Below are 17500 nucleotides of genomic sequence, written 5' to 3'. Positions count from 1 at the left end.
CAGGCTGAACCCTTCACTCTGCTGTCTGGCCTGGAGAAGTTTGTATTTCAGCTTCTCTTTGGTGTTGTGTATCTTGGCAGGTCGAGTTGGGCGATGCAGGTGTGTGCGACCAGAAGGAGGTGTTGTATCTTGGCAGGTTGAGTTGGGCGATGCAGGTGTGTGCGACCGGAAGGAAGCTGTCGTCTGCTGTGCTTTGGATTATATATCAACTTGAGTGCCTGAGAGAGAGAGAGAGTGTTTGTAAGAGAAAAAGAAAGAGGGAGAAAATATTGGTGTGTGTGTGTGTGTGTGTGAGAGAAAATACAATAAATTACTATTAAATTTATTATTATTATTATTATTATTATCATAAATTTATTCATATTTCAGAGGAATGACTGAGAAGAAAGGAAGGAAGGAAGAAAAGGGAGGAGAATACAAGAAGGAAGGAAGGAAGGAAGAGGAGGACTAGGAGGAAGGAAGGAAGGAAGAGAAGAGGACAAGAAGGAAGAAAGGAAGAGAAAAGGAGGACTCTCTCTCTCTCTCTCTCTCTCTCTCTCTCTCTCTCTCTCTCTCTCTCTCTCTCTCTCTCTCTCTCTCACAGACCCACAGGATGTCCCCCCACAGTATGTTGACAAACCCCACAGTCACTCCCCCCCAGCCTCTCTCTCTCTCTCTCTCTCTCTCTCTCTCTCTCTCTCTCTCTCTCTCTCTCTCTCTCTCTCTCTCTCTCTCTCTCTCACCTACCTTCATGCCCAGAATATGAACCCTGTCCGTGCCTGTCAGGAACTTCAAAAACCACTTCTTCTGCTCCAGGGAGAGTTTGTGAAATACTTCCCAGAATGTGCGTATGACCGGGTGGTCTGGGAAATATTCGCCCTGGAAACACCGACAGAAATCAATAAACGGAAGGATATTAGTGTGAACGGCGTGTTTATTTACATTCCTGCGGTGTCGTGTGGGAGGACTGGGTGAAAACAGACAGTAGAGGAGGTGGGAAGGGGAGGACTGGGTGAATATAGACAGCAGAGGAGGTGGGGAGGGGCGAGGACTGGGTGAATAAAGACTGCAGAAGAGGTGGGGAGGGGGAGGACTGGGTGAATCAAGACAGCAGAGAAGGTGTGGATTGTGTTCTACAGGAGAGAATGAAAGGATTGGATAAATATTAAAAGAGAGAGGCAACAAAAGATTAGAGACATGAGGAAGGATTGGAGAAATATTAAAAGACACACACATACACACACACATCTTGAAAAACACTTCCAAACAGCCTTTAATGCTGACAAATCCTTGAAAAACACAAAAAAAAAAATATATATATATATACAAATAAACAAATAAACATGTAAACCAAACCTAATTTGTCCTGCACCTGGTTCTCACCTGACGAGTGGCGTCACACCAGAGCAGCAGCATCTTGGCCTGAGGGTCGAACAAGAATGGATACTCACACAACAGGATTGGACTCTGTAATGTAAAGGATTGGATTATGTTCAAGTTGTTTTTAAGGGTTTGAAGGGGTAAATGAAGAGTTAAAGGGTGTATTTAAGGGTTTTAAGGGGTAAATAAAAGGTAGAAGGGTGATTTTAAGGGTTTATGAGGCTATTTAAAGGTTTGGTGTCTTTTAAAGGGTGTTTTTAAGGGCTTAAGAGAATAAATAAAGGGTTTTCAATTTATAAAGGGTGTTTCTAAGGGTCTGTCAGTTAAAATTAAAGGAATGTCAATTTTAAAGGGTGTTTCTAAGGGGCTGTCAGTTAAAATTAAAGGAATGTCAATTTTAAAGGATGTTTTTAAGGGTTTAAGAGAATAAATAAAGGGTAGTAGTAGTAGTAGTAGTAGTAGTAGTAGTAGTAGTAGTAGTAGTAGTAGTAGTAGTAGTAGCAGCAGTAGTAGTAGTAGTAGTAGTACACAGACAATTATACTTCTCTCTCTCTCTCTCTTACACTCAAAACACACACACACACACACACACACTCAATGCACACTCTTACAAACCAACTCTCTCTCTCTCTCTCTCTCTCTCTCTCTCTCTCTCTCTCTTACCTCAGAGCTAGATTGGTGAGCTGAATTCAGTATTTGTACCACCACATTCGTGTACACAGTAACCAGCCTTAGTGTAAAGTCCCTTGGAAGAGAGGCAAGCCAGGAGAGAGAGAGAGAGAGAGAGAGAGAGAGAGAGAGAGAGAGAGAGAGAGAGAGAGAGAGAGAGAGAGAGAGAGAGAGAGAGAGAGAGAGAGAGAGAGAGAGAGAGAGAGAGAGAGAGAGAGAGAGAGAGAGAGAGAGAGAGAGAGAGAGAGAGAGAGAGAGAGAGAGAGAGAGAGAGAGAGAGAGAGAGAGAGAGAGAGAGAGAGAGAGAGAGAGAGAGAGAGAGAGAGAGAGAGAGAGAGAGAGAGAGAGAGAGAGAGAGAGAGAGAGAGAGAGAGAGAGAGAGAGAGAATACAAGCTATCTCATTGGACATACATCTAAATTGGTGTACAGAAGCCTTACCTAATATGTGTATGGATTTGTGAGCATATACCAGCATCTCTTATGAGTCTGTGTGTGTGTGTGTGTGTACCAGCCTTACCAAGTGTGTGTGTGTACCAGCCTTACCAAGTGTGTGTGTGTTTCTAAGTGTACACCAGTGTTTGCGTACAAGTTTACATGTGTACACCAGCCTTAGTATGTATTTCAGTGTGTTTTTAATTGTATACCAGCATGAATTTTGTGTTTTTTTTGTGTTTTTAAGTGTATACCAGCATGAATTTTGTGTTTTTTTAAGTGTTTGAGTGTTTATTTAAATTATCTGTTATCCCAGCCCCTCCAGACCCACCTATGGCATACAGCGTCAGTCCAGAGTACAGCCCCAGGTTGGTCTCGTTAGCCCCGATGAGGATGAAAGCAGGAATCATCATCATTAGGCCCTGTGGATGGTGAGGGTGGTAGAGCAGGAAGTGGTGGGTTAAATAATATTGTTACTGATAAATTCTGTTGTTTTATATTATAATTATTTGGCTACACAGTAAAAATATAGATTTGAAAATATACTTTGTAAACCTCAGTAACTTCCACTACAGCCTGTTAAACTAGAACCATGAAAACTCCCTTGAAAACCCCAGTAACTTCCACTACAGCCTGTTAAACTAGAACCATGAAAACACCCTTGAAAACCCCAGTAACTTCCACTACAGCCTGTTAAACTAGAACCATGAAAACTCCCTTGAAAACCCCAGTAACTTCCACTACAGCCTGTTAAACTAGAACCATGAAAACACCCTTGAAAACCCCAGTAACTTCCACTACAGCCTGTTAAACTAGAACCATGAAAACACCCTTGAAAACCCCAGTAACTTCCACTACAGCCTGTTAAACTAGAAACATGAAAACTCCCTTGAAAACCCCAGTAACTTCCACTACAGCCTGTTAAACTAGAAACATGAAAACTCCCTTGAAAACACACACACAGGCAATCCCCTCCCGGCCACACACACACACAAACAAAACAGACAATTTACCTCAAAACACTTGCAAAAACAGCCCCAAAACACCCCAAAACTGACAATTTACCTCAAAACACTTGCAAAAACACCCCAAAACACCCCAAAACACACAAGCAGAGGAGTGTAATGAATTAATAAGTGAAAGAAAGCAAGAGAATGTAAACAAACAGATGATAATGAGAAGAAAAGTGATTTAAATGAGATTGTTAAGATGTTTTGATGGTTTATGGTAAGGAAAATGAGAGAAAGGGTTTGTAATGAATAGAAAGGGTTTGTAATGATGACAGAAAGGAAGGAATAAGAGGGAAAAGTAAAGAAATGAGGAAAGGAAAGAGAAAATGATGCTTTACTCACAATGCACCTCTCTTTAACAACATTCAGAGACACAAGGAAATACAAACAAATAACAAAACAAGCAAACAGAAAAAATGAAAGGAAAAAAAAAGAAGATAAGTAAAAATTATACGAAAACAAAAAATGTACATAATAAAAAAAAATAAATAAAAGAGAGACAGAAAGAATAAATTATTGAACACACACACACACACACACACACACACACCTCAGGCAGCAATTCCTGGAAGAAGACAACAAAGAATATTATGTTAGCCACAGCGAGAGTGAGTGCGTAGACAACCCAGGCCGCAAACCACCCAGTACTTCCCCAGCGGGAAGTACTGGGTACAGCTGGCCCGACGGTGAAGCCTATGCTGAATGCCACGCTGATCAGTGCCTGTGGGTTAAGGGGAGGTTAGGTTAGGTTAGGTTAGGTTAGGTTAGGTTAGGGTTAGTTAGGTTAGGTTAGGATACACTGATAACACACCACAATATAAATAAGAAATAAAATAATGCATAAGAAAATAAACCACAACCAGAACACAACCACAACCACTACAACACTTTTAAACACCCTCAAAATACCCCAATATACACAAAAACATCCCAAAACACTCCAAAACACACCAAAACACCCTCAAAATACCCCAATATACACAAAAAACATCCCAAAACACTCCACAAACACTTTTAAACACCCTTAAAATACCCCAATATACACAAAAACATCCCAAAACACTCCACAAACACTTTTAAACACCCTTAAAATACCCCAATATACACCAAAACATCTCATTCCTGATCCACATTTTATTATAGTAAGTAATGAGATCTTTTAATGGTTGATCAGGAAGTGGCTGGCTGGTGATATGGCGGAAAGCTGGCTCTGATGGAGGTTAGTTTGGCAGTGCCATTAACTGCTGAATTAATTGTCTTACAGCGAGTTGATTACTATAGGCATTTTGTAGACCTAGTGTTTTTACTCTTCGGTAGACTGCTTGGACCCAGTGAAACCAACAGCCAAATTACCCAAAAACACACAAAAAACATCCCAAAACACTCCAAAAACACACCAAAACACCCTCAAAATACCCCAAAACACCACAAAACACATCAAAACATTTCAAAAACATCCCAAAACACTTTAAAACACACCAAAAGTCCCAAAACACCTCCACAACACCACAAGAACACCCCAAAATACTCCAAAACACACCAAAACACTTCACAACACACCGAAATACACCAAAACACACCAAAAACACCCCAAAACACCCCAAAAACACCTGAAAACAACCTCAGAACAATGAAAGGGAACAAAACACAAAAGAACAATAAAAAAAACAAAAAACAAGAAAACAAGCTGCAATATCAGGAACACAAACAAACACACACACACCCTACAAGCAAACAAACAAACAAAGATAAATAAATAGATAACAGGATAAAGAAATAGAAAAAAAATCATCATAAAAAACAAACTAGAAATCTATAAACCAATACAAAACGCAACACACCCACATACCACCAGACAAGACAGAATGGAACCTTGCAGGGACGTGGATGATATGCTGGTAATAAGCCACACAGACTTATTACCACACAGAGGAATACAAGCCGCTGGAGTCATGCTTGGGGTAATAGTCAAGGAGAGCAGGAGACAGAGGCACCACCACCGTCAAGCTGCGCAGGTCCAGGATCAGACTGCCGAGTGCCACCTTGCTTGTCCGTGCGTTCCTCTGTGGGTGTTAGGTTAGGTTAGGTTAGGTTAGGTTAAGTTAAGTTAGGTTAGGTTGGGTTAAGTTAGGTTTGGTTAGGTTAAGTTAGGTTAGGTTAAGTTAGGTTAGGTTAACTGAGGTTAGGTTAGGTTAAGTTAGGTTAGGTTAAGTTAGGTTAGGTTAGGTTAGGTTAAGTTAGGTTAGGTTAAGTTAGGTTAGGTTAGGTTAAGTTAGGTTAGGTGAGGTTAAGTTAGGTTAGGTTAGGTTAAGTTAGGTTAGGTTAGGTTAGGTTAGGTCAGGTTAAGTTAGGTTAGGTTAGGTTAGGTCAGGTTAGGTCAGGTTAGGTTAAGTTAGGTTGGGTTAGGTTAGGTTAGGTTAGGTTAAGTGAGGTGTTTTTAATCTTTCATTTTATCACAGTATTTTTTGTTGTAGTATTTAGTTGGCTTTGAGCAGTGTCCCTCCTATATATATAAAAAATAAAACAAAATAAACAAATAAATAAATAAACTAAAACAATAAAATGTTTACGACTTTCAATCACTTTCCCGACACACTTGTGTATGGAGGCAGTGTTGCATGAGCCTTGAGTGACAAATATTGCAGCGTATTGACAACCAAACACTTTACAAACACTCAGCTTAGCAACACACACCAACACAACACCCTGCTCACCTTCTCCTTGATGTCCGCAGCCTGTACTGCCCCTCTGTCCCTGCCGTCCACCTCACCACCGCTGCCGCCGCCACCGCCATCGCTGCCGCCAACTTGCCTGCCGGATCGGAGGGTTGCCGTTGCTCTGAAAGTTACGTTAGGTTTGGTTAAGTGGGGCCGTGGGAAGAGGATGTAGGTTAGGTTAGGTTTGGCTATGCTTCGTTAAGTTAGACGAGGTTAGGTTACGTTAGGCTAGGTTAGGTTAGGTTAGGTTAGGCTAGGTTAGGTTAGGGTAGGCTTCTTTAGGTTAGGTTAGGCTTGGCTAGGTTAGGCTTGCTTAGATAAGGTTTGGCTAGGTTAGAATTGCTTAGGTTAGGTTAGGTAGGGTTAGGTTAGGCTAGCTTGGGATTATGACACGAGATAGCCAGTCTTGGGGAGGAGGAAGCACCAGACAGAAGTTCGGGTAGGCTTCTTTGGGTTAGGTTAGGTTTGGTTAGGGGCAGCTGAGGAGTGTGAGGCTCCACCACATCAGGTTAAATTTCAGGTAATATTTGAGTCATTTTCTCACTCACCACCAAAATTTTCCCACTGTAAAAACTTTAATATTTTTTTTCTGAAGGCTACAAAAGAAATCACTCGTTTTCCCATCCCAGACTCCTAAACACCACCCCTTTCTCCCTTCACACACACACACACACACACACACACACACACACACACACACACACACACACTTTCCCTCACAGCACAAAGGAACATAGATGAGCAATTAAATCCACAACAACAGCAGCATCAGCCAGCCATCCAGCCTCTTCTGACTTAAATGTAGAAAACTTTTAAACACGTAGATATAACATAACATTTTCTTCTTTACACACACACACACACACATTACTATATTCCTCTCACAACACAAGAGCAACACTAGGGAACACAAAGAAAGACGAGGCCCACTAACCAACATCTCGACAGGAAATGAGTGAAACCTTCTGACGTATCACAAACATCCAAAATTCATTATCCTCTCACTTCCTCCTCCTGTGCTTTATTTTACTGCTTCCGTGACGTGGGAGAGCGAGGGAGAGTGAGGGAGAGCGAGGGAGAGCGAGAGAAAGTTTTATCACCAGCTGAAAGGAATGTACCGCTTTGTTTACATCTCAGAAGAGAAAACGAAGGTGTCACTTCTGTCAACGGGGTTACTAATCCAAAGCTGAGAGAGAGAGAGAGTAGTAGTAGTAGTAGTAGTAGTAGTAGTAGTAGTAGTAGTAGTAGCAGCAGTAGTAGTAGTAGTAGTAGTACACAGACAATTATACTTCTCTCTCTCTCTCTTACACTCAAAACACACACACACACACACACACACTCAATGCACACTCTTACAAACCAACTCTCTCTCTCTCTCTCTCTTACCTCAGAGCTAGATTGGTGAGCTGAATTCAGTATTTGTACCACCACATTCGTGTACACAGTAACCAGCCTTAGTGTAAAGTCCCTTGGAAGAGAGGCAAGCCAGGAGAGAGAGAGAGAGAGAGAGAGAGAGAGAGAGAGAGAGAGAGAGAGAGAGAGATTGTCATATAACCATTTTATACTCAAGATAATAAAAGACAGCAAGCGTTTAATTATTCACTTTTCAACTTTCCCCGCTTGTCTCTAACCTTTTTTCCACTGTGCTGGTGGTGGTGGTGGTGGTGGTGGTCACACACTTGCATCTAGTAGTTTCATATATCACAACATACGCTATAACACCCCTGACACGCTTCTACTATCACAGCCTCTCTCAAAAACACTCCAGAATCTTTTATTTTACCTCAAGCACACCACTTCTACCCTCAAAGACCCCATTCTTACCTGCAACATGCCTATAACATAACCAAAACAACTCAAAAGCAAGTCCAATCACACTAAAACACCTTAAAACACCTTAAACATACCCAGAACATTCCTAAACGCACAAAAAAACAACCTAAACACATCGAAAAAGCACCAAAATATCCTCAAACACACTTAAAATACTCCAAAACTCACCTAAATTGACTTAAAACGCATCCAAAACACACCGTACCAACCCAAAACACACTCAAACTCATCCATAACATCCCAAAACACAATTAAAACATCCCTAAACGCTGAAAACGGGCCAAAACACACTTAAAACACCCCAAAACACACCCAGACTGACCTGAAATACCCAAAAATACCCACAAACGCAGACACAACTCACCCGTATCCACACAAAACACACCCAAACTCATCCATAACATCCCAAAATACACTTGAAACATCTCAAAACATTGAAAACAGTCCAAAGCACACTTAAAGCACTCCTAAACAAGCCTAAGACACCCCAAAACACACTAGGAACGCTAAATATTGACTCAAACATCACCAAATCCCTAAAACACACACTCCAACACCCCCTAAACATCTCCAGACACACTCCAACACCCCCTAAACACGCCAAATACACTGAAAGCACTGTCAAGGAAGACAAATACTACAAAGACAGACAGGGCAGCAGGGAAAATTAACCTAAATATTGTTTTCTTAGCATTTTTCTGTTTTACCACCTCCTCTATTCCTTCTCCCTTCATCTTCCTCCTCTATTTCTCTTATTTTCTTACTCATTCTACTCTTATCTACACGTCTGAGTCTAGAAAGACGTGGAAACACCAGGAAAACACTGCAAAATACGATAAATATTACACTTGAATGGCAAGCAATGTGAGCTACTAATTTCAGTTTAGAAATTTTCACACTTGTTGGCACTTGCTTTTGTTACATCAGACTGAAATAACGTTCTCATGTTCGAGAATGAGGCTGTATTTTTTTTCCGTTTCTCCGTTGTAGTGTGATTAACAAGACCACTGTGGTGAGCTCTAATTGTTGTCTTTCAGAACTTGCACGCTGCAAGAGTCGTCGTCAGGTACACCAAGCAATCCATTCTCTGAGAACATCTTTTTTCCCATTCTTTATATTTTTTCTTCCATATTTCGCTCACTTGCCCATTTTAACTGCAACACTCATAAGAACATAAGAACATAAGAAATAAGGGAAGCTGCAAGAAGCGACCAGGCTTACACGTGGCAGTCCCTGTATGAAATATACCTATTTCTATCTGTTATCCCCACCCATAAACTTGTCTAATTTTCTTTTAAAGCTCTCTAGTGTCCTAGCACTAACTACATGATTACTGCGTCCGTTCCACTCATCTACCACTATATTTGAGAACCAATTTTTTCCTATCTCCTTCCTAAACCTAATTTTTTTTAAGCTTGAACCCGTTATTTCTTGTTCTACTCTGGTTACTGATCCTAAGAATTTTGCTTACATCTCCCTTGTTATAACCCTTATACCACTTTAAGACTTCTATCAGGTCCCCTCTTAACCTACGTCTCTCTAAAGAATGTAAATTTAACAGCTTCAACCTCGCCTCGTAAGGAATACTCCTCATCCCCTGTATCCTTTGTCATTCTCCTCTGTACTGATTCTAATAGACCTTTATCTTTCCTGTAATGTGGGGACCAGAACTGCACAGCGTAGTCTAGATGAGGTCTGACCAGCGCCAAGTATAACTTTAATATTACTTCCGGCCTTCTACTTTTAACACTCCTAAAAATGAATCCTAGTACCCTATTTGCCTTGTTTCTGGCTTCTATGCATTGTTTCCCTAGACGGAGTTCTGAGCTAACTATAACTCCTAAATCTTTCTCGTACCTTGTACTCGTACCTACCAGAGTTTGGTTGTTTAATGTGTACCTATTGTGTGGGTTTCCTCTGCCTACGCTAAGCACTTTGCATTTATTGATATTAAATTGCATTTGCCATCTATCCGTCCATTCATTCATTCTAAGTCTGCCTGCAAGGCGATGGCATCCGATTCTGACCTAATTAATCTTTGTCATCCGCAAATTTACTAACATCACTACTAATTCCACTGTCCAAGTCATTGATATATATTAGAAATAACAATGGCCCTAATACTGATCCCTGTGGCACCCCACTAATTACATGACCCCACTCGGATTTCGAGCCGTTTATTACCACTCTGTCTCCTGTTACCAAGCCATGACCCTATCCAGCCTAACACTTTCCCATCCAGTGTGCCCTAACCTTTCTCAGGAGCCTTTGATGGGGTACCTTGTCAAATGCTTTACTAGTCCTGATATAAGATATAACCATCACCATTATCTACTGCCTCGTGCACCTTACTGTAAAAACTTAACAAGTTTGTCAGGCAAGACTTCCCCTTCGTGAAGCCATGCTGTGACGGATTTATCAAGTTATGTTTGTCTAAATGTTCCCTAATGTTCCTCGCTATTATTGACTCTTAACATTTTACCTACAACTGAAGTTAAGCTGACAGGTCTGTAATTAGACGCTAAAGTTTTATCTCCCTTCTTAAAGATGGGTACTACATTAGCCTGCCTCCACATTACTGGTACCTCACCCGACTCGTGATTTCCTTAAGACAGAAACTAACGGCTCACTAATAATCTCTTTACATTCCTTAAGTACTCTGGGATATATTTCATCAGGTCCTGGTGTCTTGAACTTTTTTTTTAGCCTATCTCCTGTTCCACTATCTCCCTAGTTATGGAAATATCTGTCAGCTTCTCATTCTCATCTGCTCTACACACCCGTTCACTATCTGGCATATCCTGAATGTTTTCCTGGGTGAAGACAGTTAAAAAATAACCATTCAAGTTTACTTATCTCCTCCCCAGAACTAACCAGCTCTTCATCTGCTGCCTTTAATGGACCTACAGTATCCTTATTCTTCGTCCTGTATATCAGATAAAATCCCTTGGGGTCCGTCTTCGCCTGGCTGGCTACCTTTAATTCATAATTGTCCTTCGCTTTCCTCGTTAACTTCTGACTGTTCTAATTCATTGTGTCCTTAAAACTTCTTCACCTGCCCTTAATCTCTTATATAAACTTCTTACGCCATATAAAATGCTTTAACCTAGCAGCCATCCATTTAGCGTATTTTTTTTTTTTATATTGTTCTATACGGGATATCTGCTAACTGATCTGTATGAACTTTACGAAATATTTATACAATTCATCTACATTTACTTCACCTAATCCCCTCATTTCGTCCCCTACCATCCTCCACTCCCTCGGCTACTCGCCTCGACCTCACCTCTCTCATTTCAGCATGACCTGACATTCCAACACACCTATCTCCCCCTTCCGGACACATCTGTAGCGGGACACAAGTCACCGCTCCTAGCACTCCGTTTTCTGTAAGATTTTCACCCTTCCGTTTTCACTCTCTCTTCTGCACAGGCTTTTGTCTTTCATCCCTTCTATCCTCACCTCAGACCTTTACCTGCGTGACTGCTTCTTCCCTCAAGCAAGACTTAAAAAGTCCTCTACTGAGCACAACAGAAGACAAACCTAACCGATTGTTGAATGGAGGGAGTGGACCTTGTAAGGTGGTTTGATCCACAGGTCAATTAATCATCCCAAGGGGTTAATAGCGTGTGACCTCGGTGGAAGGTCAGGCTGAGGCCCTAATGAAGTCATAATCCTGTCGTGCTAATCCTTCTTGAACTGTTTTCACCCCCAAATTTACGAATTTACATTACGAAGCCTACTCCAGTGACCGACCTACCACACCTTGATGTATTATTACACATTACACACTACACTTGCGAAATGGTATTGCATTAACATAACATTAAACATTACGTACCGTTCAATTAAACGGTAAACTTACCTGCAAGTAGTCATTCTTTAGTACTTTTCCTGATATCGTGCTCGTTATCATGTATTACGAAATATTGTGGTCTTTCCTTTTTTTTTTCTCACTGCAATTACTATGCTACATATTTCCTTGATAATGCCGCCCTTCACGTTGCTGACATCGTTCAACACCCACATAAAAAAAAAAAAATACCATTTAATCACTATGCATAGGCAGACCCGCTAGAATTTGGCCAACAGCATTCCTAGAAGGGGCACTTCCACTTATCTGGGCAAATAATCGATTCATTACTTTTCTCTCTCTATCCCTCGCAGATTATCCATATGTCCGCCAGTCTTTGCCCCCATACATTAATTCTTTTATCCACTATTTCTCCTTATTCCTCCTTCCCACTTCTCTAAGCCCGTCTCATCTATAACTTAAAAACAAAGAATATTACATGCCTAGCCATCTACATTTATCTGGAATATTTTCTCTTCCTGTACCGTTTTCTTGTTCTTCGTAACTCTTGTTATGGTGGATCTCGTTCTCAATTTTTATTCTCTAGCCACATTTTCCGTCCTTTATATTCTGTATTTTCTTTTCTTTGTATATTTGTTAATTTTGTGCTCGTAGGAACTCTACCTCCTACTCTCGTTAAGACTCGTTTTTTTTTTTTTTTTTTTCTTAACCTCCCTCTCAAATTCTCACTTCCCCGTGTCGTGGGTAAACTTTTATTTCCCCCCAGAATATGTATGTATGTATGTATGTATGTATGTATGTATGTATGTATGTATATATATATATATATATATATATATATATATATATATATATATATATATATATATATATATATATATATATATATCACACAAAACAAACAAGTACAATAATAAATATACAGCAACATTTTAAAAACACCATCCAAACTCTACTGAATAATGGTGGTAGTGGTAGTAGTAGCAGTATAGTAATAGTAAAAATAAGTAAGTAAATAAATAAATAAATAAATAAATAAAAAAAAAAAATACATAAATAAATACATAAACTCTACTGAATAATGGTGGTAGTGGTAGTAGTAGTAAAAATATATAAATAAATAAATCCTAATAATGAGGGATGCCACAGGCTACAGGGCCATGTAGCACTGTGGTTAGGATATAGTCATACTGGGTGGGTCTATACATTTTATAATAGGTGAAAAGTATAGGTGCAGATCATAATTATAAGAAGCAATAATAGTAACAGCAATTACAAATTATATAATAATAATAATAATAATAATAATAATAATAATAATAATAATAATAATAATAATAATAATAATAATAATGTTATAATAAATAGACTGAAATACACACAACTATAATACATCATAATAATAATAACAGGCCAGTGAAACCCATGGGAATACAACGGAACGGCGCTCGGGAATACAACGGAACGGCGCTCGGCAATACAACGGAACGGCACTCGGGAATACAACGGAACGGCGCTCGGGAATACAACGGAACGGCGCTCGGGAATACAACGGAACGGCGCTCGGGAATACAACGGAACGGCGCTCGGGAATACAACGGAACGGCGCTCGGCAATACAACGGAACGGCACTCGGGAATACAACGGAACGGCGCTCGGGAATACAACAACGGAACGGCGCTCAGGAATACAACAACGGAACGGCGCTCAGGAATACAACAACGGAACGGCACTCGGGAATACAACAACGGAACGGCGCTCAAGAATACAACAACGGAACGGCGCTCAGGAATACAACAACGGAACGGCACTCGGGAATACAACAACGGAACGGCGCTCAGGAATACAACAACGGAACGGCACTCGGGAATACAACAACGGAACGGCGCTCAGGAATACAACAACGGAACGGCACTCGGGAATACAACAACGGAATGGCACTCAGGAATACAACAACGGAACGGCGCTCGGGAATACAACAACGGAACGGCGCTCAGGAATACAACAACGGAACGGCACTCGGGAATACAACAACGGAACGGCACTCGGGAATACAACAACGAAACGGCGCTCAGGAATACAACAACGGAACGGCGCTCAGGAATACAACAACGGAACGGCGCTCAGGAATACAACAACGGAACGGCGCTCAGGAATACAACAACGGAACGGCACTCTGGAATACAACGGAACGGCGCTCAGGAATACAACAACGGAACGGCGCTCAGGAATACAACAACGGAACGGCGCTCAGGAATACAAGAACGGAACGGCGCTGGGGAATACAACGGAACGGCGCTCGGGAATACAATAACGGAACGGCGCTCAATACAACAACGGAACGGCGCTCAGGAATACAAGAACGGAACGGCGCTGGGGAATACAACGGAACGGCGCTCGGGAATACAATAACGGAACGGCGCTCAGGAATACAAGAACGGAACGGCGCTGGGGAATACAACGGAACGGCGCTCGGGAATACAATAACGGAACGGCGCTCAGGAATACAAGAACGGAACGGCGCTGGGGAATACAACGGAACGGCGCTCGGGAATACAATAACGGAACGGCGCTCAGGAATACAAGAACGGAACGGCGCTGGGGAATACAACGGAACGGCGCTCGGGAATACAATAACGGAACGGCGCTCGGGAATACAACAACGGAACGGCGCTCAGGAATACAATAACGGAACGGCGCTCAGGAATACAACAACGGAACGGCGCTCAGGAATACAACAACGGAACGGCACTCGGGAATACAACAACGGAACGGCACTCGGGAATACAACAACGGAACGGCACTCGGGAATACAACAACGGAACGGCACTCGGGAATACAACAACGGAACGGCGCTCAGGAATACAACAACGGAACGGCGCTCGGGAATACAACAACGGAACGGCGCTCGGGAATACAACAACGGAACGGCGCTCGGGAATACAACAACGGAACGGCACTCGGGAATACAACAACGGAACGGCGCTCAGGAATACAACAACGGAACGGCGCTCGGGAATACAACAACGGAACGGCGCTCGGGAATACAACAACGGAACGGCGCTCAGGAATACAACGGAACGGCGCTCAGGAATACAATGGAATGACGCTCGGGAATACAACAACGGAACGGCGCTCAGGAATACAACAGAACGGCGCTCAGGAATACAACGGAATGGCGCTTGGGAATACAATGGAACGGCGCTCGGGAATACAACGGAATGATGCTCGGGAATACAATGGAACGGCGCTCGGGAATACAACGGAACGGGGCTCAGGAATACAACAACAGAACGACACTCAGGAATACAACGGAATGGCGCTCGGGAATACATTGGAACGGCGCTTGAAAATACAATTACAGAATAACACTCAGGAGTACAGAACAACAACAACAACAACAATAATAATAATAATAATAATAATAATAATAATAATAATAATAATAATAATAATAATAATAGCAACAACAACAATAATACAGGAGAATTTTCCCAGTTAACAACAGGATAAACAGTAAACATTAATCATTACTACTACTACTTCTACTATTACCACTACTGCAATGGAAAAAAATAAAATAAAAAATAGATAAAAAAAAAAATAAATAAATAAATAAATAAATAAATAAAAATAAAAAAAGGACCTGTCACATGTATGCTTGACAGATTCTTACACTTTCCCTTATTGACCAGCACCTCCTGATGTAATCCTTGACAAAATAACATGATAATGGTAACAACAACAACAACAACAACAACAACAACAACAACAACAGCACCAGCATAAAATAACAAATAATAATAATAATAATGAATAAACCAATATGATATCAATTACATGAACATTAAACACCATACTGCTTTTAGGGTTTAAATCTCTCTCTCTCTCTCTCTCTCTCTCTCTCTCTCTCTCTCTCTCTCTCTCTCATTCTGTGTGCATATTCAAAACTGTAGTAATATAGTAGTAGTAGTAGTAGTAGTAGTAGTAGTAGTAGTAGTGGTAGTAGTAGTAGTAGCAGCAGTAGTAGTAATAGCAGTAGTAGAAACAGCAGCAGCAGCAGCAGCAACAGCAGCAGCAGCAGTAGTAATAGTAGTGGAGAGTGGCATAAGAGTAGATAGAGTAGAGGTAGAATGAATTTATAGTTAACAACTAATGTTTATATTATAGAATATTAGATATGGTTGGATGCCACAGTCATTAGCGGGAGCTGGGGCTAATGACCTCCAAGTAATGGAGCCCCTAATTGACACATCAATAAACATGGGGTGGAGGTATTATATTAGATTATGTAAAAAAAAATAGTAATAGTAGTTAGTAGTAGTAGTAGTAGTAGTAGTAGCAGTAGCAGTAGTCGTAGTAGTAGTAGTAGTAGTAGTAGTAGAAGTAGTAGTAGCAGTAGCAGTAGTAGTAGTAGTAGTATTGCTGTTAATAATTGTACTAGCAGTAGTAGTAGTATTGCTGTTAATAATTGTACTAGTAGTAGTAGTAGCAGTAGTAGTAGTAGTAGTAGTAGTAGTAGTAGTAGTAGTAGTAGTAGTGTTGCTGTTAATAATTGTTGTAGTAGTAGTAGTAGTAGTAGTAGAAGTAGAAGAAAAAGTAGTAGTAGTAGTAGTAGTAGTAGTAGTAGTAGTAGTAGTAGTAGTAGTAGTAGTAGTAGTAGTAGCAGCAGGAGCAGCAGCAGCAGCTGTAATAGTGGCTTCCTTTTCTCTCATTATTATTAAAGCAAACCAAAATAAAAAATAATTTGACTTTAACTGCAAAGAATTTTTTGATCACTTAAAATAGACGCCACCATTTTTCTGACGCAATCTCGACACCCGGTACAAACCAAAAATCGGACTGAAATAGATCCTCTCCGAGGTGAGAGTTCTCCCCGCAGTACAAAAAAGAAAAACGGGCTTGGGATGAGGGACAGCTTCTATCAAGTGGTCAAAAAAGACATCACACATTCAAATCTTGAATCTGTAATTGTTTTGTTTGAAAACAAGACTAATAAATCCTTGGCCACTGACTCCAGTTACCCTGCGTGGATGTGCGCCAAACCATCTCTAGCTGAGTGCCATGTACTTGGGCATCACCAGTTGGTTATTTGGCAAGAACTCCAGCAGGTGTAACACAATCAGGCAGTAATCAAGAATAATTAGACTTTATCTGTAATTGTTTTGTTTGAAAACAAGACAAATAAATCCTTGGCCACTGACTCCAGTTACCCTGTAACCCTGCGTGGATGTGCGCCAAACCATCTCTAGCTGAGTGCCATTTAGTTGGGCATCACCAGTTGGTTATTTGGCAAGAACTCCAGCAGGTGTAACACAATCAGGCAGTAATCAAGAATAATTTGACTTTATCTAATTAACTTTAACTGCAAGGAATTTTTTGATCACTTAAAATAGACGCCACCATTTTTCTGACGCGATCTCGACACCCGGTACAAACGAAAAATCGGACTGAAATAGACCGGGAGTTCTCCCCGCAGTACAAAAAAGAAAAACGGGCCTGGGATGAGGGACAGCTTCTATCAAGTGGTCAAAAAAGACATCACACATTCAAATCTTGAATCTGTAATTGTTTTGTTTGAAAACAAGACTAATAAATCCTTGGCCACTGACTCCAGTTACCCTGTAACCCTGCGTGGATGTGCGCCAAACCATCTCTAGCTGAG

The 17500-nt window shown here is 41.0% G+C and overlaps 2 protein-coding genes and 2 long non-coding RNA genes across 17 annotated transcripts in view; 1 reads left to right on the top strand and 3 right to left on the bottom strand.

Moving 5' to 3' along the window:
* LOC135109977 (uncharacterized) overlaps positions 1-905 on the top strand; it is a 14734-nt gene extending 13829 nt beyond the window's left edge. The window contains exon 4 of the long non-coding RNA XR_010273018.1: positions 370-905. This is a non-coding gene — a long non-coding RNA (uncharacterized LOC135109977). The remainder of the gene's footprint in view (positions 1-369) is intronic.
* LOC135109973 (probable E3 ubiquitin-protein ligase HERC4) overlaps positions 1-8180 on the bottom strand; it is an 8525-nt gene extending 345 nt beyond the window's left edge. For 2 of the 13 annotated variants that reach the window (XR_010273005.1, XM_064021949.1), the window contains exons 1-8: positions 7123-7347; positions 6186-6309; positions 5321-5534; positions 4022-4192; positions 2793-2883; positions 1363-1446; positions 727-858; positions 1-218 (exon numbers count right to left, since the gene is read on the bottom strand). The exon at positions 1-218 is cut by the window's left edge and continues 345 nt beyond it. Coding sequence is in view for 3 of the 13 variants with exons in the window: in XM_064021949.1 (XP_063878019.1) it covers positions 48-218; positions 727-858; positions 1363-1395 (336 nt within the window). In the remaining 10 variants the exon portion in view is untranslated. Of the gene's footprint in view, positions 219-648; positions 859-1351; positions 1447-2022; positions 2163-2792; positions 2884-4021; positions 5535-6185; positions 6310-7122; positions 7348-7574; positions 7691-7819 lie in introns of those variants that run through there. The other 11 variants (XR_010273013.1, XR_010273014.1, XR_010273007.1 and 8 more) reach the window with 11 other exon arrangements.
* The window catches only part of LOC135109979 (uncharacterized), a 72039-nt gene that overhangs the window by 20163 nt on the left and 34376 nt on the right, over positions 1-17500 (bottom strand). The gene's annotated exons all lie outside the window — the stretch shown is intronic.
* The window catches only part of LOC135109972 (major facilitator superfamily domain-containing protein 10-like), a 40883-nt gene that overhangs the window by 8246 nt on the left and 15137 nt on the right, over positions 1-17500 (bottom strand). The window lies entirely within an intron of this gene.

The sequence above is a fragment of the Scylla paramamosain genome, chromosome 19, assembly GCF_035594125.1.
Source record: "Scylla paramamosain isolate STU-SP2022 chromosome 19, ASM3559412v1, whole genome shotgun sequence".
NCBI classification, from domain to species: Eukaryota; Metazoa; Arthropoda; class Malacostraca; order Decapoda; family Portunidae; genus Scylla; species Scylla paramamosain.
Note: the sequence above shows the minus strand (reverse complement) of the source record. Positions and strands in the feature narration are given on the sequence as shown.